We start from the raw sequence: 23,536 nt of genomic DNA on the forward strand, positions 1-23,536 counted from the left end.
GAGGCTGCAGGCAGCGCAAGAGGCTACCAGGCTGATTAAGTGGGGTGACCCCATGCGCCGCAAGTCCTGAAAACGCTGCCAGTGACCTACTGGGCCCAATTCAAGGTTAGTCCTAGCATGTAACGCCCAAAATGGCTTGGGACCCAAGAACCTAAAAGAGCACCTTCCCAATATCAACCACCTGGCAACCTACGAGTGAGTCTTGGTCGTGCTGCCACCGAGCTTGTAAGCCCTTTTCAATTGTGATTCCCCATTTGTGGAATGCTCTCTCACGCGAGATGTGCCTGTCTCCCAACATTATTAACGACTCCTGCATTACAGGGGGTTAGACCCTACAATTCTTCGACTCTAACTTTCAGGAGGAATCTGAAAATAACCTTGTTTACCCTGGCACTTCAGAGCTGAAGGACACCGTCCTGGCAGTGTTTGAAACCCTACCTTTTTTTGTAGAATGATTTAACTGTTTTTAGAATGCTGTTTAAAAAATTATTATTGTGGGTGTTTTCACCTCAACCCCGGCTCTTTTGGGAGGAAGGATGGGATATAAATTGAATAAATAATAATACTGTTCAACTTGTCGTTGAAACTCTCCCTTCCCTGCCTGCAGTGTAATCCTAAAACTAGCAGTTCATTTAGGAATTTTACTCAGGAAAGTGATTTGTACCGTTGTACATAATCCCAGAAAAGCATGGAAGAGCAGTTGACACAAAGATGCCAAGCCAATGACATGAATTTCCAGGCTCTTTAACACCAAGAAATGCCGGACACCAACTTTACACCATGGCTTTTATTGATGCACTGAATTTGCTTAGAGGATTCAAGTCTACATGCAGAATACCCAAATTCAATAAATAGTCCAGAACAAGGCCACTTAATTCCGATGGGAATGACAAAGAACTGAAGAAAAAAGGCATGGTTTAGTTTGAGGTGTGCGTCTTTTTCTTATCTTTATAAAATAAACAGCTCAGCCCAGTAAACGTCGTTCTTCAGAGAAGGCAGGAGTGGCTACAGCAGCTTTGTGGCAAAGAATAACACTGCTAAACCAAGCCCAGTTTTTGGATGCTTAATCCAAGCTCCTTCCAGTGGCTGTTCCCCAGAATTCACAGCCGGTGAAGGAAAGGGGAAAACATTCCCTCTATGTAACAGTAACTCTAAGCCCATTTCCAGAAGCGGCTGGTATGGGTTGTGGCACCACATGGCAAGTTGTGCGCCTTAAAGTAGCAAGTTGCAGGCCCACACGATGAGCAAAGATGCTCCCTTCCCCTCTCCCTGCTCTGCAGCCCCCTGATTGCACACCGCTCGTCTTAAGACAGAGAGAGAGAGAGAGAGAGAGAGAGAGAGAGTGCTAGACCCCAAGGGCTGGAGAGGAGATGTTGTCTCTCTGGGTAACAAGACATGCTGGTGGAGATTTTGGCATAAGAAGCGATTGTTGAAAGGAGTTCTTGTTCCCCAAGCATAACAAGACGGGCGAACTTCTCTTTATGTGCATTTTAAAGGAGCCTACTATTATTTACATTATGGATAATAATAAAAGGGCACTTAAAGGTTCCTGCTACAACAGCCGTGTGTGCAGATTTCCTCTGCTGCCGCCACCCCCCCCCCACTTGGATGACCCTGACAGCTTTGCCACCTGAAGGGGAAGCAAGGACACCACTGCACCCAGCGAGCCACAACTGCCTGACCCCTTCCTGAAGCAGAACGGCAGCCTCTCTCTTCTAATCAAAGTGAACTAGACCTAACTAACCTAGCTGGGGCTGGAGCAGGAGAGGTAAGGGGGGCCTCCACACCTGGCAGCTGCTTAAGACCCGCACATAAGACACTCGTCTCTGTTCTCCAGGGAACACACCATGGCTGCTTTGTTCCTCTCTTTCTCCTCCTCTTCCTTGAAGCTCTTGTCCTTCAGCTTCTCCTTGTTCAGGGTGAACTGGATGGGGTTGGCCGCAGGCTTTGTCCTCAAGTAGTACATGCCAGTCTTCAAGCCCTGTGGGCAGGAAAGGGTGAGACAGATAGACAGATGATAGAGAGATAGATGATAATAGATAGATGATAGATAGATAGATAGATAGATAGATAGATGATAGATAGATAGATGATAGATAGATAGATAGATAGATAGATAGATAGATAGATAGATAGATAGATAGGAGGAATTAAAGCAGTTTGTGTAGGTTTCGCTACCGACACCACAGTAACAGGAGGTAACCCAGAACACCCAGGATCCAGGGAAGGACATTACCTCACGTTATTTAATGCTGTATTGTTTTTAACCCTCTATTGGAAGCCACCCAGAGTGGCTGGGGAAACTCAGCCAGATGGGCAGGGTATAAATAATAAAATTATTATTATTATTATTATTATTATTATTATTATTATTATTATATTGCCACTGTTGGCAGCTACAACCTATGTAATAACTATCCTTTTCTATACTTTCTGTATCTTCCATAAGTATTCCATGCTTTACATAAGTATTAAACTGCCAATTCAATTCAAAAACCAGGCAGAACCATATGAGCCAGGATTTCCCCCTGGACAAGGTTTGCAGGACTTGTCAAAACAGGGCCTGAACACAACGGCTTGTTATCAGGGCTATACAGTGGTGCCTCGCAAGACGAAAAACCCGCTAGACGAAAGGGTTTTCTGTTTTTCGAGGCGCTTCGCAATATGAATTTCCCTATGGGCTTGCTTCGCAAGACGAAAACATCTTGCGAGTCTTGCGATTTCTCCCCCTTTGTTCTCCCTTTTTCTAAGCCGCTAATAGCTGCTTAGCGCCGCTAAGCCGCTAATAGCGCTAATCCGCTAATAGGGTTGCTTCGCAAGACGAAAAAACCGCTAGACGAAGAGAATCGCGGAACGGATTCTTTTCGTCTTGAGAGGCACCACTGTATTGTTATAGCTTGAAAATATAACCTACAAGATCGACACGAAAAACTTCTATTAGGGTGGTTCCCTCCCCGTCGCTCTGCTTACCTGCTTCCACCCGTAGAAGTGCATGCTGGTCAGTTTGCCATAGTTGGGCTCCGCAATGTGGATGTTGAGAGACTGGCTCTGGTCAATGAAGGCCCCCCGGTCTGCTGCCATCTTGAGGACCGTTTTCTGGGAGACTTCCCACACCGTCTTATAGAGCTGTTTCAAGTCATCTGGGATCTCAGGGATATTCTGAAAGGCAGAAGGCCTACAGGATGACTCCGTGGACAGGAAGCTTGCTTTTGGCTTACACCAGGGGTGGGGGGCTGGATTTGGCCGACTCCCGACTCACGTGGAGGATCCAGAAGGAAATCAATAATAATAATAATAATAATAATAATAATAATAATAATTTATTATTTGTACCCCGCCCATCTGGCTGGGTTTCCCCAGCCACTCTGGGCGGCTTCCAACAAGGATGAAAAATACACTAAAATGTCACATATTAAAAACTTCCCTGAACAGGGCTGCCTTCAGATGTCTTCTGAATGTCAGGTAGTTGTTTATTGCTTTGACATCTGATGGGAGGGCATTCCACAGGGTGGGCGCCACTACCGAGAAGGCCCTCTGCCTGGTTCCCTGTAACTTGACCTCTCGCAGTGAGGGAACCGCCAGAAGGCCCTTGGAGCTGGACCTCAGTGTCCGGGCAGGACGATGGGGGAGGAGACGCTCCTTCAGGTATACTGGACCGAGGCCATTTAGGGCTTTAAAGGTCAGCACCAACACTTTGAATTGTGCTCGGAAACGTACTGGGAGCCAATGTAGGTCTTTCAAGACTGGTGTTATATGGTCTCGGCGGCCGCTCCCAGTCACCAGTCTAGCTGCCGCATTCTGGATTAGTTGTAGTTTCCGGGTCACCTTCAAAGGTAGCCCCACGTAGAGCGCATTGCAGTAGTCCAAGCGGGAGATAACCAGAGCATGTACCACTCTGGCGAGACAGTCTGCAGGCAGATAGGGTCTCAGCCTACGTACCAGATGGAGCTGGTAAACAGCTGCCCTGGATACAGATTTGACCTGTGCCTCCATGGACAGCTGTGAGTCCAAAATGACTCCCAGGCTGCGCACCTGGTCCTTCAGGGGCACAGTTACCCCATTCAGGACCAGGGAATCCTCCACACCTGCCCACCTCCTGTCCCCCAAAAACAGTACTTCTGTCTTGTCAGGATTCAACCTCAATCTGTTAGCCGCCATCCATCCTCCAACCGCTTCCAGACACTCACACAGGACCTTCACCGCCTTCACTGGTTCTGATTTAAAAGAGAGGTAGAGCTGGGTATCATCTGCATACTGATGAACACCCAGCCCAAACCTCCTGATGATCTCTCCCAGCGGCTGCATGTAAATGTTGAAAAGCATGGGGGAGAGGACAGAACCCTGAGGCACCCCACAAGTGAGAGCCCAGGGGTCTGAACACTCATCCCCCACCACCACTTTCTGAACACGGCCCAGGAGGAAGGAGCGGAACCACTGTATAACAGTGCCCCCAGCTCCCAGCCCCTCAAGATGGTCCAGAAGGATGTTATGGTCGATGGTATCAAACGCCGCTGAGAGATCCAGCAGAACTAGGAAACAGCTCTCACCTTTGTCCCTAGCCCGCCGGAGATCATCAACCAGTGCGACCAAGGCAGTTTCAGTCCCATGATGAGGCCTGAATCCCGACTGGAAGGGATCCAAATGGTCCGCTTCTTCCAGGCGTGCCTGGAGTTGTTCAGCAACCACTCGCTCAATCACCTTGCCCAAGAATGGAAGGTTTGAGACTGGGCGACAGTTGGCCATCGTGGCCGCATCTAAAGATGGTTTTTTAAGAAGCGGTTTAATAACCGCCTCTTTCAGCGGGTCTGGGAAGGCTCCCTCACGGAGGGAAGCATTCACCACCCCACGAAGCCCATCGCCCAGTCCTTCCCGGCTAGCTTTTATAAGCCAGGATGGGCAAGGATCCAGGAGACAGGTGGTTGGCTTCACTCGTCCAAGCAGCCTGTCCACATCCTCGGAGGTAACAAATCAAAGTCAACGCTATCAAAATCTGCTGCGAGATTCAGCAAGACTAGCAGGATTGTGTTCTCTCACACCCTCCAAGTCATCCCAGGCTGATTCTATCCCCAAACCAGCCTCACCTACATAAGCAAAGCCCTTCTGGATGAGGCCAGTGGTCCATTTAGTCCAGCATCATCTTCTCACAGTGGCCAACCAGGTGCCCCCAAGGAAAGAGGCCATAAGCAGAGCATAGTTATTGAGTCTAGCAGCCACTGATAGCCAGATCCTCCTTGAATTTGTCCAATTCTTTTTTAAAGCCATCCAAGTTGGTGGCCATCACTACGTTTTGTGTGAGCACATGCTATGGTTTAGCTGTGTGAAGTCCTTTCTTTTATCTGTCCTGAATCTTCTAAAATTCTGGTTCTCCCTATGGCCCCACTAGGTTCTAGTATTAGGCGAGGGAGGAAAAACCACTCCCTGTCTGCTTTCTCAGCCCTGCACTGTGCAGCCTTACTGGATGTTAACAATTTCAATGTTCAACTGTTTATCCCCATTTAAATAATGAACAGACACAAAAAGGTAGCAGGTACGTTTGAAGGGCATGGTTTTCTTGCATTCTTCTCTCTCTCTCTCTTTTTAGCATCTCCACATAAGAGGAAGGAAGCTCTTTCTCGCATATGGAGCCGGGTATAGAACTAAGGCCTCCATGCAGACACGGCCCCCTTGGCAAAGCCCCCCCCCCCCGACAACTGACCTGGATAGAGCCATTGTAGCCAATGATCTGGTTCTTCATCTCCTCGCTCCACAGGCCCCTCTCCGTCAGGTCTTTTAGTAAGTGGGGATTCACTATCTGCAAAAACCAGAAGTCATGCTCACTTACAGCAAGCAGCCAGTGTCCTGTTTGGGGCAGCAGCCAGCTTCTGGGAAAGCCACAAGCAGGCAGGGCATGATGCCCCCCACATATGTATCTCTGGTTCCCAGGAACTGGCATTCAGAAGCTTGTGGGCTGTCTCAGTTCCTGAAGGCAGAGCACAGCCATTATGACAAGCAGCCACTGGAAACTCCTGCTAATGCGTCTAATCCTCCCTTTAAGCCATCTAAGTTAGTGTCCATCACCATTTTTTGGGACAGCAAATTCTAGTTTGGCTCTGTGCTGTGTGAAGAAGGGTTTGTGTCTGTCCTGGATCTTCCAACATTCAACTTCATTGGATGTCGGCAAGTTTCAGTGTTACAGGAGAGGGAGAAAAGCTTCTCTCTGTCTTCTATGTGTCACAGGACTGCCAGGGAACGCCTTTGAGGAGCGGGAATAGTCAGAGGGAGATAGAGAGGAAGTGACGGATGGGGAATAGGGAGAGAGCCAGGAGGTGGAAAGGCTCTCCGATGCTGAAGCAGAGCCCCAGCACCGCACAGGGAGCTCAGGAACAGACGGTGAGCCTGTGCCGTCTGCACAGGAAAGGAGAAGGTTAAAACGCGGGGATCAGAGACATCCCATAAAACTTCCCCGCCTTTTCTGTTGGAGGAGAAGCCGGAGAAGACCACTCCCCGAATCTGAACCGGACGATTCGGACGCATGATTGTAATGTGCTGTTTGTACATATGTAAAATAAAGAACTGTAAATATCTGAGTGAGCAGAGGGTGCTTATTGCAAAGAGCATACACAAGCCATCACACTATGCCAGGCATAATTTCATACACCTTTATCGTGTACCTTCTTACTTGCCTTTTCGTTATATTAAAAAAACCCAAATGGTGCAAACTTTCCTCACGGGGGGGTTGCTCCATCCCCTTTATAATTCTGGCTGCCCTTTTCTGAAGCTCATCTAAGTCTCGCATGCCAGTCCACCACCATGACAATTCTCTTCATCACCAGAGCTAGCACCTTGAATTTTGCAACCATTTCCCCTTGAAGCACATATTGAAGCCATGAGCCACCAAAGAGTCTGCGCACAACACAAAGCCACGGTTTAATGTGCAGACTTGCTTAGCTTCTCCCCTGCCCCTGACTGAGCCACACAGGGGAGGAGACAATCCCCAACTCTCTCCAAACCAAGAGCAGCAGGGCCAAGGTTTGCTCAAAGTAAACTAGAGTTTTATGTTGTGTGTGAACCAGGCCTGTGCTTCTGGCACTCACAAGAGACAGGGGCTGAATTTTATTAGAGAGGGTGGCAAGGAGGACATCAGGATCGCAGGCACAGCACCCACCTTTACCCCTGAGTTGCTCAAGGCCACCCTTCTGCTGTTTTACCTGGAACTCTCCAGAGAGAACTCTGCGCGTGTAGATGTTGCTTGTATAGGGCTCAATGGACTCATTGTTGCCCAAGATCTGAGCTGTAGAAGCCGTCGGCATTGGTGCAAGTAGAAGGCTGTTCCGAACCCCGTACCTAAATCACACAGAAAGCAGGGACCAGTGATTGTTGAAGAGGATCGCCATCTTCAGAGAACCAGCCTTTGGCATCAGTTAAGGAAAGCCCAGTTTTGGCAAATTAAAAATTATCTTGCCCAGCGGAACCATCTGCCAGGTTGGTTGCAGGTGACGGATAATACCCTAAAGTGCTTGTATTCCCCCAGCATTCAAAAGGATCTCACGGTCTGGTGTTAAACAAAAGCAACTAAGTCACAGAGTAGTCCCACTGAAATTAATGGACTTGATTCTACTGCATCTGCTCCTAGCATGATGAACACTGGATACCCCAAGATCAGAATACCCTGTTAAGTTCTCCCATGCAAGCTGCACAGAAATGAATGAGAGCTGCATCGGGGAGAAGACTGTGCTCTTACGTAGCTCAAGCTGCAGTTTTAACATCCTCAGTTTAGAGCTACCCTGTCCGTTTGCATGCTTTGCTACTCCTCACCCATTAACCCCACCACCAGCCAGCTCTGGGTGTTGATCAAGGGCTTTCACTCACTTTGCAATCTTCTCCTTCAGAGCCTTCCAGTCCCAAAGGTCTGTAGGGGTCACATTCCACATGTCATACTGAAGGATCTGAAGAAAAGGCACACACCATCTCGTCAAACCAAACCTGCCCCCTAAGTGAGGGTGTGCAGCCTGCCAGCTACCACAGGAAAGCCCACAATATAAAACAAAGGGGGGGGGTGAAGAGAAAAGCAGCTTCCTTCAGGTCAAGGCTTCTTGCAATTTTTGGTTCATACACGGTGCTTCAATTCCTGCTTAGACACCACATGGCAAATGCCAAGCTCGCCACACAGGCATGAGTTGATGGTTTCTCTCCATGGATGTGGCTATTCATCCTTCAGAGGTTTCAGCCATGAATTTCATCACAATGAATCTGAGACAATTATGTCTAAGAAAAAGCATCTCAGACATGTTGAGGGCACGTGGCAAAAATCCAAGCTGTGCAATTTATTAATCTCAACTACTCATGAAAAGGCAGAGGAAAAGCAGAACACTTGGAAGAATTTGAGAGCTTCAGAATATACCTAAGGATTTAGAAGTTTAGCGAATCCAGATGCAAGCAGACATTTCACTCAAGTGTAAAAATGCTTACAAAGAAAGAATGCTTTTGAAGAAAAAGCTTGCAAGGGCATCTTGTAGGAACTCAGGGCTAGGAACTTCTTTTAAAAAATGAAACTGGGTATTCATGAATATCTGAATTCTGTGCCAAAAGGCCAGATTCAACACCACCAGTCATAGGGTGAAATAAATGGTGAAATGGACACTTAAATTAGTTCAGCATCTCAGTGTAGCCCAGCAGACATTTATTGGAGTTGTGGCACTTCTTGGCATCTCAGTTTGAGATTCCGCAAGTTCCAATCCGACAGATTTCCCCAAAGGACCCTCAATACAATTGGTTCAAAAACCTTTCTAAACTTTGCCACTTACGCCTTTGCTGACTGGGCAGCCCTCATAGGTTTCGTACGGCCCGTGTTCCTTGGCAAGCTCACAGCTGGCGTCTAGGGCACCGTAGTAAATGGTCTCAAAGATCTGCTGGTTGAGCAGCTGGGCCTCTGCACTCTCAAAAGGGTACCGCATGAGGATGAAGGCATCAGCCAGCCCCTGCACACCAATACCAATTGGACGATGGCGCTTGTTTGAGGTCTCAGCCTGCAACACATTGTGAAGGACAAAAGGAGAAAAAAGGGGGGGGGCAGAGAGTTAAGAACCTGGAATGGGCAAGCTCTGGTTTCAGGCACATCATTCTTCCCCTACTAATGTATTGTGTGCTTCCCACAGCCCACTAGCTAATGCCGGGATAACAAGGAATGTGCTTAGGGGAAAAAATACATGAGGAATACAGAAACTGCCACATTCTTAAATTTCTCCATAGTGTCAACCACCCTTCAAAGGAAGTAGCTGAGAACTTGCTGGTTCTCTGTAGTCCCTCAGTCTTGAACAACCAGCCTTACCAAGAGCACCTCTCAGTCTAGGGCTAAAACTCCTCCTTCGTACCTCTGGCACAGGGTAGTAGTTGATGTCGATTATCTTGTTCAGATTCCGGACAATGACTCGGGTGACCTCGGCCAGCTTCTTGAAGTCGTAAGTATGCTCAGGAGTGACGTACATATTCAGGGCTAAGGAAGCCAAGTTGCAAACCGCAACCTGGAATAGGCAAAGAAGGAAGCAGCGCTCAATGGCTAAAGCAATGTATGCAGTAGAGAGAGGGGAAAGGGTTACAAACTGTATGGCAGAAGATGTTCCCCATTATGGGCTCATCAACCATTTAGCCGGAATGGCAGAACCAAACACCTGCTTTGAGCCAGGACACCCTCTGCCTAAATGCAGAGCTCTAAATCCAGTTCTAAATGGTATGGGGAAGATCCCACAGGCTGCCTAGGCAGGTATGCTATGCTGATGTGCTCAAATATGGTAAGGAGTAATCAAAACCATTGCTTTCCAATTCTATTTTCAGTGATCCTGTGAGGAATAAATCCTCAAAATGTCAGAAGAGGGCAGTAACTCAACATACACTGATCCCAACCGCTCCACCTCTTATTTCTCAAAAGCTAGACGCTCCTAGTCCTTTCAGACATGCTGTCAACACCACTTATGATCCTCATTCTGTTGACACACACACACACACACACACACACACACACACACACACACCACCCATGCCGCCAAATGGGTAGTGCCAGTCTTCCTTGTTCTACATATATCTATGCACACCATTAATTTCTGGCTGTGTTCCTTTCACCTGGCAGTGAATTCTACATCATCATCATTATTATTAAAATAATATTTCACCCAAATATCACAGGGTGGTTTACAGCATAAAAACAACTAAAAACTAATAACACAAGCACAGTACACACTTAAAAGGCCATAGATTGTTCAACAGCCCAAGGCCTGGCTGAAGAGGAATGTTTTTCCTGGTGCCTGGCACCTAAAGATATGCAAGGAGGGTGCCAGGTGAGCCTCCCAGAGGAGAGCAGTCCCCAAGGGGGAGTCACCAGAGAAAAGGCCTGTTCTCATTTTGCACAGATGAGTTTCCTTAAAACAAAGCAGGAATTTCCCACTTCTCGTGGCATCTGAACATCCCTTTGCCCTTTTGACTGGCAAAGCATGGGAGAACAGTGGCTCCCCCAAATACATCTCGTGGGAACGCCTTCCCTAAAACGGACTCCGCTGAGCCGCAGTGGCACCTGGTTCCTACCCAACCCACCTCATCCTGGCTGGTGTATTCCACAATTTCTGTGCACAGGTTGCTGCATTTGATAGTTCCCAGATTCTGCTGGTTGCTCTTCCTGTTGCAAGAGTCCTTGTACAGCATGTAAGGAGTTCCTGTCTCCGTCTGAGACTCTATGATGGCGTACCAGAGCTGCTGAGCCTTCACCACTCTGCGGACACGCCCCTGCTTCTCATAGCTGCAAGACAGAGCAAGACTCGTCATTGGGACCCGCTTGGAGTTTCTGAACATAGGCTCACAAGCATCTTGTTTTCATTTGCAAAGCAAGGACACTGAAACCCCATGAACTCCTGGTGGAACAAGGCCCCTGAACAGGAGGTGCACAACAGCACACCTAAACTGTGTAATGGTCTTGGGTCCCTCCAGGGAATCCTGGGAGCTGCAGATCTGGGCATGTGCTGAGAGCTCTGTTGCAATATTCTTAGGCTCCCCAGAGTTCCTTGGGGAAAGTAACAGAAGCAGTTTGTGTTGTTCTTAAGAGTCTGGATTTTTGGCCAGCTCCAGCTGATGAGCACTGCCAGTTCCCATTTTCAGAATACAGTGGTGCCCCGCAAGACGAATGCCTCGCATGACGGAAAACTCGCTAGACGAAAGAGTTTTCCGTTTTGGAGGTGCTTCGCAAAACGAATTTCCTATGGGCTTGCTTCGCAAGACGAAAATGTCTTGCGAGTTCCTGCGGGTTTTTTTTCCTTTTCCCCCCTTTTTCTAAGCCGCTAAGGTGCTTATCCGCTTATCCGCTAAAAGCCACTAATAGCGCTAATCCGCTAATGGGCTTGCTTCGCAAGACGAAAAAACCGCTAGACGAAGAGACTCGCGGAACGGATTCTTTTCGTCTTGCGAGGCACCACTGTACAGACTAAGGGGGGGAAATGCAAAAACTGTAGTTTCATTAAATTTTCTGAACTGTAGTTGCAATAAATGAGCTACAAATTCCCACTCAGAACATACAGAATGAAAAGAGGTAACAAGAGCTTTGATTCCATTTTCATTTCTAAGCAGACTCAAAAGGTATTTTGTCTGGAATCATTTGGATCCAGCTAAGGGGCAAGGCGAGGTGGTGAAGGAGCTGCTGCTGTCAGGCTATTCCTGGCTCAAACTTTGCCAAAGGATGCACCAGCCTCTCTCTCATACCTCTCATACAACTTCTCAAACTCCTCTCCCCAGACATCATCTAGGCCCGGGCATTCATTGGGGCACATCAAAGACCAGTCCTGCAACAGAAAGACAAAGTAAGCAAGGACAAACAACACAAACTGTTCTTATCTTCCACACAGCAGGACACTGCAAAGACACAATGTACATTAGCAAGCCTTCATGTGTTTAAACGCGTAAAGACTTTAATCACCACTTTTCCCTCCTCAACAGGGAAAACATTTTTATCAGTTCAGCTCATTTCCAGGGAGTGGAAAGGGTGAAGAACACAAAATATTTTTTTCTAGAAGCTCAACTGTATTTTCAATAGAATGAAATACAAAGAACCAAACACACAAAGCATTACTTCTGTGCATTGCCCTCCTGGTGGCAATTGTTTTTATATTAAAGTAAAGAACATTTGAAAAAGATTGAGGGAGGACACCTGTGGTTCACCAAATGGGATACAAAAAAAAAACACAAACCCAATTAGACTTATTTAAAACAAGACAGCCATTTTCTAACTTCTTCAGTGTCTCAGAACTGATCAATGATCAATGATCAATGGATAGATGTTGGGTCCAATGTCACTTTGCCTTTAGGCTTTTTAAAGCCATAGGACTTGATCCATTATGCTGCTAGGCATACATTTCATGAGGAACAGAGAAAGGTACTGCAAGACTGCCCAAATCAGTGTTACTCTGTAACTCATGGGTTATATGGCTGTATCTTGACAAGAGAAGACGTAACTCAGAACAGAGTTAAGGGCACTGCTGCTGGCACATGCCACTGCCCACTCTTCGCAGCCCTGCTGGCAGGTGCCTGTGCTGTGAGCCCAGCTGCCCACCTGGTTGGTCTCCACGCGCTTCATGAAGAGGTCTGGGATCCAGAGGGCGTAGAAGAGGTCGCGGGCACGCTGCTCCTCCTTCCCAGTGTTTTTCTTCAGGTCAAGGAACTCAAAGATATCAAAATGCCACGGCTCCAGGTAGATGGCAAAGGCTCCGGGTCTCTGGCAGAGCAAATAAACAGAAGAATCAGAACAACGCCTAGAGGAAGTTGCATCTCTGTCCCTAGCTTCTCGCTAGGGTGGAGAAGAAAAATTAAGTGGCTTCTGCCTGGCTGAAGCTTTCAATCATTTCCTGGATTATAACTAAACAATGGATTCGGTTGCACTAAGGCTGCTTTCAAAATCTAACAAGCACACCCAAGTGCTTCTGCATGTTTATTACACTTTGTTCAATTTCCAAATGAAGCACCTCACGCTACACTGGAGATCTTTCTGGATGATCTCCCAACCTTCAAAAGGTTTTTGAAGCCTTGCACTACAAACCAGGAGGATCCAAGGACAGTCTCTTGGTGCCCAACCTGCACATCTTATATAATAGACACAAGCAAACTGGTATCAACTGGAACGTTTTTCAAGGTCAATTTTCAAAATAGGTGATTTTTAGAGAAACTCTACAGATAGAAAGAAGCTGGGGGAACAAAATAGGTTACAGAGCATCTTTATTCACTGAACTCCTTGCAGTCAATCCTTTAACATGAGCCTAAGAGAGCTTGGAAAAAATCCCAAATGCTGAGTGTACTTCTGGGCAACCCTTCCAGTATCTCAGAGACACCAGAGGCACAAAAGCAAACTTTTACACCAGGCATAGGCAACCTTCAGCCCTCCAGATGTTTTGGGCTACAATTCCCATCATCCCTGACCACTGGTCCTGTGAGCTAGGGATCATGGGAGTTGGAGGCCAAAATATCTGGAGGGCCAAAGGCTGCCTATGACTGTTTTACACCATGGGACTACCCAGTGGCAAGCCTGAGATGCCCACATTGAAAAGGAACTAAAAACACTGCCAGGCACTCTCACAGTAGAGATGTGGCGAATGACAAGCGCTTTCCTTAAAAGGAGTTTCAGAAGGTGAGAAGAGACATTCTAGGAAGAGACAATAGAGATAGGTCTGTGAGGCTGCATCCAGGTGAGAAGCAGGTGGTCTTCTTCTCCCCGCTCCTCCTGTTCAAAATCCTTCGGGCGAGATAGGATACTTGCAGCTTTTGATGGTGGAAAATTTCAGATCATGGCAAGGGAAACAATGCATAGGATCGTTCAAGAAATTCACATGTGTCATTGGTCCCAATTATTCAGGTAACACGTGAACAATTCAGACAGGCTTCTGTCCTGTTATCTCCACACTGTTGCTTGAGTTTTTCTTTATGCTGTGAATTATTTGTTGTCTGTGATGTACCAAGCAAGATTTATTATATGCTACTTTGAATGCTAAAAGGTGACTGACAAATGGTTTTAATGAAATACATTTTAAAAATTGGGTAGGTAGAACTACAGTGGCGCCTCGCAAGACGAAAAGAATCCGTTCCGTGAGGCTCTTCGTATAGCGGTTTTTTCGTCTTGCGAAGCAAGCCCATTGACGGCTTAGCGGCTTAGCGCTATTAGCGGCTTAGCAGATGAGCAGATAAGCGGCTTAGCGACTTAGAAAAGGGGGGGGGGAACCCCGCAGGAACTCGCAAGACATTTTCGTCTTGCGAAGCAAGCCCATAGGGAAATTTGTTTTGCGAAGCACCTCCAAAACGGAAAACCATTTCGTCTAGCGGGTTTTCCATCTTGCGAGGCATTCGTCTTGCGGGGCACCACTGTACATTCCACCCAATCAAATTGATTAATCTGTATTAAAATATTTTTTAAAAAGGAGTTTCAGAACAAGAGCAGTGGAGAAAGCACTTGAACTTGCAATCCCACTCCCCCAAATGCATACATAGTCTCTGGAAGAAGCCAACACACCTTGTTCCCCCCTTGGTCCACATAGCGAGCTGTGTTGTTGTAGACCCTCAGCATTGGGACAAGTCCATTAGAGTTCCCGTTGGTCTGAAACAAAGAGAAAGCAGATGGGCATCACTTAAGGCACAGAGCACCTTGTTCCTCTTGCAGAGCAGCTGCCCAACCCCACACAGGAAAGGCTGCCACTTTTATAACGCAGGACCTGGTTTAAGTTACATTAAAGCCACAGCAGCCCAAGGGGTTGGAAAACAGGTGCTTTGCAGCAATCACTAACACAGCCAGGCTCTTCACAATTCAAAACTCACCCCGGCGATATAGCTGCCGGTGGCTCGAATGCAGCTCACTGCAACACCAATCCCGCCAGCAGACTTGGAAATCAGCGCACAGTGCTTAAGAGTGTCGTAGATCCCTTCAATGCTGTCATCCTTCATGCACAGCAGAAAGCAGCTGGATGGAAGGAAACAGAAGTGTTAAATGCCACAGGGGGGGACAGATAGCACTCAAGCTGACATTTAAAGTCATCGTGCAGATTTGGGGGGGGGGGAATGCAAACTGACAGCTATAATTTCACTACAACACTTAATTTCATAAGCCGTAAGACATTATTTTTTTCCTGAGAGGATTTTATTTTTCTTCTTTGTATGAGAAATTTTGAATCAATACCTCCCCTCCATGCCCAGCAATTAGTATCAGCAGTTAAGAGAGAAACTTGTTTGTTAGCAACAGCAAGCAAATAGACCCTCTAGGTAGGCACTGTCCTGTTTTGGAGCAAATGCACCCCCCTGAAGAAATGCTTGCTGTAAAAACTGCAGACCAGTCTAAGCAAGAGCAAGGAAGGGACAGCTGATGCCCATTTTATAGACAGTTAAAACCATTTTGCTTAAGCAACACCATCCTCAATTGCTCCCTCTTCCAGTGGCCACCTGCCCGGATTACCTGGAGAGCTGGGGGCGGTTGGTACCAGCATTGAAAAGAGTGGGCGATGCGTGGGTGAACCACTTCTCAGAAAGGAGGTTATAGGTTTCGATTACAGCATCGATGTCGTTCTTGTGGATTCCCACCGACACCCTCATCAACATGTGCTGGGGGCGCTCAGCCACTAGACACCGGAAGAGAGGAGTCAAAAAGAAAACATGAGTGCACCACAGCCTGTGAAAGGAGCCTCTGCCGCTGAGGCAACTGGGCCCAATGCATTCTGTCAGATCAGAGAGCAATTTCCTGTTCTGGCATCTGTAGGATTCCAGGCACAGGAAGATGTAAGAGTAAAAGCTGATGGGGGGGGGAGAGGAGAGTCAGTTCTTGCCAAAGGTCCAAATTAGCCCCCCTCAACCCAAACAGAAGAAATAACGAGTGAACTGCTGCCATGTGAGTTAAAAGAAACCCCTATCTACTTCTTCAGTGCAGAGGGGCTCAGTGGTAGAGATTACCGGTACGTATTGCATGCAAAAGGTCCCAGGTTAAAAATCCCCAATGGCATCTGCAGGTAGGACTGGGAGACATGGAGACATTCCCTGTCTGAAGCCCTGGAGAGCCTCTGCCAGTCAGTGTAGACAATACTGAGGTAATGTGGACCAGTGGGTCTGTCTCCACATAAGGCAGCTTCACACGTTCCAATGCAAGGCAGCAGCAGCAGCAGCAGCAGCAGCAGCAGCATGTAAGGAGCATTTGTAACCTAAAGCCCAATGAAGCTGCTACTTAGATGGTTTTGAGAACACAAGAACGTAATGGCAGTGCTCTCCCCCCTTGCAGTTATCAGTGGCTGGTATTCAGAAGAATAACTACCTCTGACAAGGGGCCAGCTCTCAGTAGGAAGCCCAATACCTAGAATCACCCTGCCTACAGAAGCACTAATCCTTCATGATTTAAGCTCCAAGGAGCATTAAAGTGTCAAAAAGCTCCCTTAAGCCATCACTTCTAGAAAGCTATGGCTTTATTTATTTAAAGCATTTATATATCACATTTTGTCAATGATTTCAAAACAGTTTACAAAACATTAAGAATAAGCTATGTGCAGTTGTACACAGGACTGAGACAATTCTCATGTACCACTTACCTTTGGAATTGATTTTTAGCAGATACGAACGCTCAAGTGTCTTAAAGAGGAAAGGGAAAGGACATAAGTCAGAGCTCATTATATAAAATAAAGGAGTAGAAGATTTACTACCAAAAAATCAATTGAATTCCACCACCACACCCTCTTATTGCACCTGAAAGGCTGTGGCTTTCAATCAGTATTTCAGGAAACCCCAAAGTTCCTCATCAGGTCCATAATGGCAGACCAGCTTCCCTGAGGAAGTCCCTGCAACACACAGCTGCAAGAGGCTTCTAGGGCATGGGGGTGGGGAAACTCTGACCTATGGACTTAACTAAGCTCATTTTGAGTAAACCACACCAACCTTTCCCAGGTCTATGTTCTTCCTCTGCAGGCAAAATTCAGCACTCTTTAAAATTTGGAGGCTTTTCCATCACCCTGCTTAACCAACACAAAAAGGCCCCCAAAAGCTCTTAACTTGGGCTACAAAGGACTCGGGAGTCGCCCACTGCTGGCTCCATTCAGTTGGATGGCAGGATCCAATTCCCCACCCCTCTCCTAGGCTGTGTTTCCGCCTCATGTTTTCGCAGTCTTCAACAACCTGCGCCCTCCAAATGTTGCTGGGACTACAATTCCCACCGGCCTCAGACAGCCCGGCCCTAGGATGCTGTGGACTGATGGGGATTGTAGTCCAACAGCACCTGGAGTGCACCACATGGGTGAAGGCTGATGTGGCAGGGCAGCCACACCATGTGCAGAGTCATGCAGGCAGAGCGGAGGGCCCTAAAACACACCTAGGATCCTTTGCAGCTGACGGTGTTGAGGGAAGCCATGGGGGGGAGTGCATGTTCTTCTCAGCAGGTTATCAGCAGTCACAGCTCCCTAGTATTGGGAAGTCTGAAAACTGCTGCCTTACTTAGAAGTTGCCTTATCAAAATTCCACTAGAGGGAGATGTGTGTGGCATACTGCAAAGGAAGGCATCAAGAGAAGGCATCTCGCCTGGACATGCCTTCCCCAAGCCATTCATATGAACAAGAAGAAGCACTTGCCAGATGGGATGAGGGTGCTTATTTACTGTCTGGGGCTCCTACACAGAACAGAACTTGCCATTCCAAGTCTTATCGGTAACTGACACCCTCAAAGAAAGAACAACTCTTTACCTTAAAGCCGAAGTAATTATAGGAGAAATCCCGATCATAAATTATAGAAGAGTTCAGTCTCTTAGAGAAGAAAAAATGAAAGTTAGATTAACACATTTAGACTATGTGCAATGTAATACAAAAGCCTACGTGGTGTACAATACAAAAAGTATTTTTTAAAAAAAGGCCTCTGGATGTGAATTGTTCCATTTTTCAACTATGTGATGACTCAATTTGTTTCCCAATGGGAAGCGAAGAAGCAAACAATTCTTAATTTCAAACCAGCGCCACTTCCTTTTCGCAGAATGTCCCCTGGCTCTGTTGACCAATATAACTGCATTTGGAATATTCTACATGTACCCAAAAGACCAAAAATGCCACACTGTATGAAAAATCACTATATTTGTCAAGGGCTTATTTCAAAGTACCAGATCTGAACACAGGGCTTTGGGAAAACCTATGTTTAAAAGAGATGGCAAGGCCACCTTCCACCAACATCCCTGAGGCATTTGTGGAGCATGCGTAATAGATAGCACAAGGGCAGCTATCATGAGTGCACAAAAAATGCTGGCAAGTTAACTTTCAACCCATGCACATTCCTGTCTGGCAACTCATCTGCCTCTCCACAAATGCATGTGGACCATCCCATCATTCTGTGTCACAGAATATTACGCAGTTTCCCAAACACCAAGTGGATATTCAGGTGAATACTGCTTCCCACAGCCTAGTGCCAGAATAGCCATTCTGCTTTTAACTCAGACTGTTAACTTTTAACTCTTTCCTGTTAGCTCTGCCAAAGTGCTACTTACATCTTTGTTGGCCAATACGATGTCTAGAGTTTCCTTAGCAATCATTGGAGAATGTTTGCCATTGTGCGGGTTTACATAGTTGTACAAATCTTCCATCACATCTAAAAAAGGGAGGTTACTGCATTTTAATAATTACAACAGTAAGGTTTGCCAGTATTATTACTTACCACTGAGCAAATCAGCTGAAGACATCAGCTCATGCTTATTGAACAATGTTTTAACTTCACAATTCATCACAACCATTTGATCATTGAGAATTTCAATGCAATCCGATTCCTCCTGGGTACATATTATTAGTGGGATTAATTACATCAAACCTCTCCGCCCAATAGTTTTGCCGTTAAAATCCCTCCAACATGCCCGTTCCACAAACGTTGCAGAAATGGTTTTCCTGTGTTGTGGCCAGCACCCCCACACTCACCGCTGAATACTTTCTTGGTTTCCTTGTGCAGGTTGGAGACAGCAATTCTTGCTGCGAGGATAGCATAGTCAGGGTACTTGGTTGTCAAGGTTGCTGCTGTTTCAGCGGCCAGAGTATCCAGTTCTACAGTAGTGACTCCACTGTAAAGGCCCTGGATCACTTTCATGGTGATCTGAGCCTGGCCAAAAAAAAAAGGGGCAAATACCCACAGTGTTAGTTTGCTATAACAGAAAAAGGGGGCGGGAGAGCAGTCAGTTTTCAATGACTTTGTTTGCCAGAGAACTATATGAATTTTGTTGCAAAGCTGTCCACTTGGTTCCTTTCACTCTCAAGGTGGTTAAAGTAATATGGAGATTGAGATGCCTCAACAAGAGTAAATGTATGAATCTTAAAACAGGTGGGCAATGGGAGGGATGAGAGGGGGAGAGGACTGCTCAGAAGGCTGGGAAGTTGAGTAATGGCAGTTCCTCAGTGATTGCTTAGTGAGGCGCAAGGCTTAAAACTTGCAAGGTACCACCTGTAAATATACGGTAACCATGATGAACAGAATACTTCGGAGGTACTCTAGATTGCTCAGAATTTTACATAAAAATGTGTCACCTTAAGTGGCCATTTTCCCTGGAAGGCAGTTTACAGATTTATTTTTTAAAAAAAATAGCATACACCCAAAAAGCAGACTGGTTTCCAAATCAGACTGAGGCAACTGTGCACAGACTGGAACTTCAAATGTATATTTTGTGGATCACAGCAGCAAACACTGCTTTGTCACTATCACGAACAGAACTTTCCTTAGAATACAAGGATCTTCATCCATTTATTCATGAGAATTATTACGTTCCAGCATTCCACTACAATGTGCTCAAGACGTTTTACCGTCCTTGTTTTATCTTAGACCACGACAGACTCGTGATAGCACCGAAGACACTCACAGGGTCAACAAAGTCCAAGTTGAGACCGTAACACAGTTTCTGGATCCGGGACGTGATCTTGTCAAACATGACGCGCTCATGGCGCCCATCTGCCGAAAAGAGACGGGAACATTTAGCATCACTTGCTGAGCAAACACTGTCCTGGGTGAGGGTCCCGTCAAGGGTTTGGCCTCACAGCCTCTAGCACTGCTGCCATATCCCTCCCAGAAAAAACTAGCTAGCCCCTCCAACAAGTAGAAAAAGTGGGCTGCAAATGCAATAAATGGGGACATCTAAACACACTGAATCAGACCCTTCACCAGCTCAGTGCCCCAAGGGAGATCAATGTGAGCCTGTCAGCACAAGGGCCCTTTCGTCCCAAACAGCAATTTGGGGGGGGGGATAATGTGAGAGGTGGCAAGGGGAGATGTAGCTGCACCCAACCTGGTCCAGAGGACACCACCCCAGGGTGCCTCTGAAGATGCTCCTCTCCGGAGCCTGCAGGGTGACACCTCGGGGTGCCCTGGGTTGACCCTGTAGGAGGTGGGGGAGGGGTGGTCTGGCAGGAACTGGGTGCTGCCTCACTCCTGGCATCAGCAAACTCCCCCCCCCCCGTGTCTCTCGTGTGGTGCAGCAGACGAGGGACTGGGAGAGACCAGGGTTCGAATCCCTCCTCAGCCACTGCCTCTCTGCCTAGCCTACTTTGCAAGGTTGGTGTGGGGATTAAAGGGGTGGGTGGATGGGAGAACCGCCTTAAGAACCATGGGAGGGGGGAAAGGCAAGCTGGAGTTTTATTACAGTCATACCTCTTGTTACGTTTGCTTCATGATACGTTTCTTCAGGTCGCGTCCCACGGCGACCCGGAAGTACCAGAAAGGGTTACTTCTGGGTTTCGTCATTTGTGCATGTGCAGATGTGCAAAATGACATCACGCGCATGCGCAAAAGCTAAGAATCGCGATCCGCGCATGTGCAGATGTGGATTGTGTTCCTTTCAGGTTGTGAACGGGGCTCCAGAACAGATGCCATTCGCAACCAGAGGTGCCACTGTATTTTTTATTATTATTACTACTACCAATTCAGTTATACCTGCCCTTGCCCCTGACAGGAACTCAAGGCGGCTGGCAGTTAAAGTGAACGCAGCAAGGGAGCGGACCAGGCGGCCTCCACGCCACCTCCAGACCCGCTATTAGTTGTTGTTCTTGTTGTTACTATTAGTTATTGTTGTTGTTAAACTGACAATCCTGGCCTTCTCCCACACTACACACAAGGCGGCCAAAGACTACCTGACATTCAGAAAACATCTGAAGGCTGTTCAGGGAAGTTTTTAATATGTGACATTTTAGTGTATTTTTCATCTCTGTTGGAAGCCGCCCAGAGTGGCTGGGGAAACCCAGCCAGATGGGCGGGGTACAAATAATAAATTATTATTATTATTATTATTATAATAAAGAGGAGCAGCAGCAGCAACAGTGGCAAATGGCAATAATACGGCCAATGATAATCATGTTTCTTTTCCTGTTCGCTTTATACCCCACTCTTTACTTATTTTTTATTAGCTTTATTGCATTTTTCAAAAACTACAGAGGAAGCATGAATTAAACGTTACATCCAAATAAGAAAAAAATAAGAAGAAAAATACAGAAAAAGAAAAAGGGGGGAAATAATAAATGAAAAAGAATTAGGTCAAGTATACAAAACTGTTCTGTATTCATTTATTAAAATCGGGGTTTCCCCCCCCCCCCCATTATACCTGTGAGATTAAGCACAGCCAAGTATTGTTTTTGAAACCATATTTTGCCGGGTAGTTGTTGTTGTTTTTTTTTTAAGCAATCCCATTCGTGTTTTTTATCTTGTCGCCTGAGTGATCTCTTCTTAGTTCTGTCATTTTATCATGCCCTTTACTACTCAAAGACCCCAGAGAGAGAGAGAGAGAGAGAGTAATGGAAACCCCCCCCCCCAATATCTCTTTCTCTCTTTTTATGGCGGGAATATTGGCCGAGAGTTTTGGGGGCTCACAGTTCCTGGCCCTTCCGCCCCCCCCCCACTTCTCCATACAAGGGGGGTTGGGGGGGGGTAAAGGGGGCACAAAAAGTCTTTCCTCCCCCCTCTCACACACACACTCGCCCTGGATGGGGGGGCTCCTCCTCACCTCTCTTGACCACGTGCATGGTGGCGGTGGCGGCGGCCTCCTTCTCCTCCTCTCGCTTCCCTTCTTTCTCCTCAGGCGACCCACCCTCCGTCCTCGGGATCCGCGCGCGGGATGAGGCGGTTGGGGCGGGCGGGCGGGCGTCGGCGGCGCCTGCGAAACGGCTCCTTCCCGCCAAGCGACGCTGGCCCCGCCGCGCCGCCGTAGCCACGCCCACGCCGGGACGCCGACGGAGCCACCTTGGGGGCTGGCACAGGTTTCCCCCCCCCCCCCCACTTTGCAGCGGCTGGGCCGGGGAAAGCGGAGGCGATGGGAGGCCCAGGCTTCCGTGCCCGGGACAAAGATGGCGGCGGCGGCGGCGGCGGCGGCGGCCTTTTCCCGCCTCTCTCTGAGGGGAGCCCAAGAGCGCGAAGAAACCTCACGGGAAAAGCGCCCTCCGACGGCTTTATTTTTTACATCTCATTAGAAATTATTATACACGACTGGATTGTAAATAAATAAATAAATAAATAAATAAATAAATAAATAAAATCTCAAAGTGGTTTATCAATTAAATTTTATTTTTGAATAAAATAAATGTTTTTAAGTTCTGTGAAGTGGGGCTGTGGTTCTTTTTTTTTAATGTAGGACAGTATAAAAGTGGAATATTATTAATAGAATACACCTCCAGGCACAGCAGCACCCAGTCGTGCACGAAGCCCTCTCCACCATGAGGACTAGGACCTTGAGATTCACTCCCAGGGGGAAGAATGGCTGCTTGGCATGTGGGAATCCCCAGGGCAAAAGGCATCTCCAGGAAGGACTGGAAAGCCGCTCCCCGCCTGCAATGAGGCTCGTTTTTCCCACTTCCGCCATAAAACATAGTCCATTTATATACTGTAAAAGAAAAAGGAATTTTAAAAAGCCAACTCTCAAAACAGTTTAAGAAACGATAAACCGATGAAATCAGCCGTGGGGAAAATTTATGGCAGTGGCATGAAACATGCAAAACATTACAATGCTAAAATGGGTTAAAAGTCACAACCGCGTTTGTGTCTAAGCAAGAATGTTTTTAGCGGGAGCCGAAAAGGGTCCTGTTCGAGATAATCATCATCATCATTTTTTATTTGTATGCCGCCTTTCCGCAGTTAAAAAAGCAATGCTCAAAGCGGCTTACAGCATAACAAGATTTACTAAATTACAAAAGTCATAAACAATAAATAAACCACATCAAAAAAATAAATCTAAATAATAAATCCACATAAATCTAAAACTAAGAATACAGCATTAATATCACAGTTTAGAATGACATAGGTAAAAAATAACAGCAATTTAAACAAAAACGGAGGTGCCAACTTGGCCCCCGACTGTGGGTGCCCTGCAGCATGCATGGCCCTGGCACCAAAATGTGTGGGTGTCCAGCCCCTTCATGGGGAATTTTGTGGGTGCTCATGTAGCACCCTGCTTGTGGTTAACGCTTAGCTGGAATGAAATATTCAACACAGCAATAGAGAAATTAAAATAATAATTTATTTGTCAGACAAATAAATGAGAGGCACAGTGGTATATGGTTACCAAGCTCTGGCCTGGCCT

The 23,536-nt window shown here is 46.9% G+C and overlaps 1 protein-coding gene across 1 annotated transcript; it reads right to left on the minus strand.

Moving 5' to 3' along the window:
- Window positions 1-772: 772 nt before the first annotated feature.
- On the minus strand, window positions 773-22,138 carry RRM1 (ribonucleotide reductase catalytic subunit M1). The gene is made up of 19 exons (XM_079973627.1): window positions 21,968-22,138; window positions 19,838-19,926; window positions 18,909-19,086; window positions 18,488-18,588; window positions 17,700-17,759; window positions 16,560-16,599; window positions 15,443-15,605; window positions 14,812-14,953; window positions 14,510-14,593; window positions 12,566-12,727; window positions 11,719-11,798; window positions 10,564-10,765; window positions 9,351-9,500; window positions 8,784-9,005; window positions 7,849-7,925; window positions 7,188-7,323; window positions 5,696-5,791; window positions 2,971-3,159; window positions 773-1,981 (listed from the first exon to the last, which is right to left on the minus strand). Exons 1-19 carry the CDS (start codon window positions 21,984-21,986, stop codon window positions 1,799-1,801), a joined length of 2,373 nt encoding a protein of 790 aa, XP_079829753.1. The 5' UTR covers window positions 21,987-22,138; the 3' UTR covers window positions 773-1,798.
- Window positions 22,139-23,536: the final 1,398 nt, after the last annotated feature.

This window comes from Podarcis cretensis, assembly GCF_951804945.1.
Source record: "Podarcis cretensis genome assembly, chromosome: 4".
NCBI classification, from domain to species: domain Eukaryota; kingdom Metazoa; phylum Chordata; class Lepidosauria; order Squamata; family Lacertidae; genus Podarcis; species Podarcis cretensis.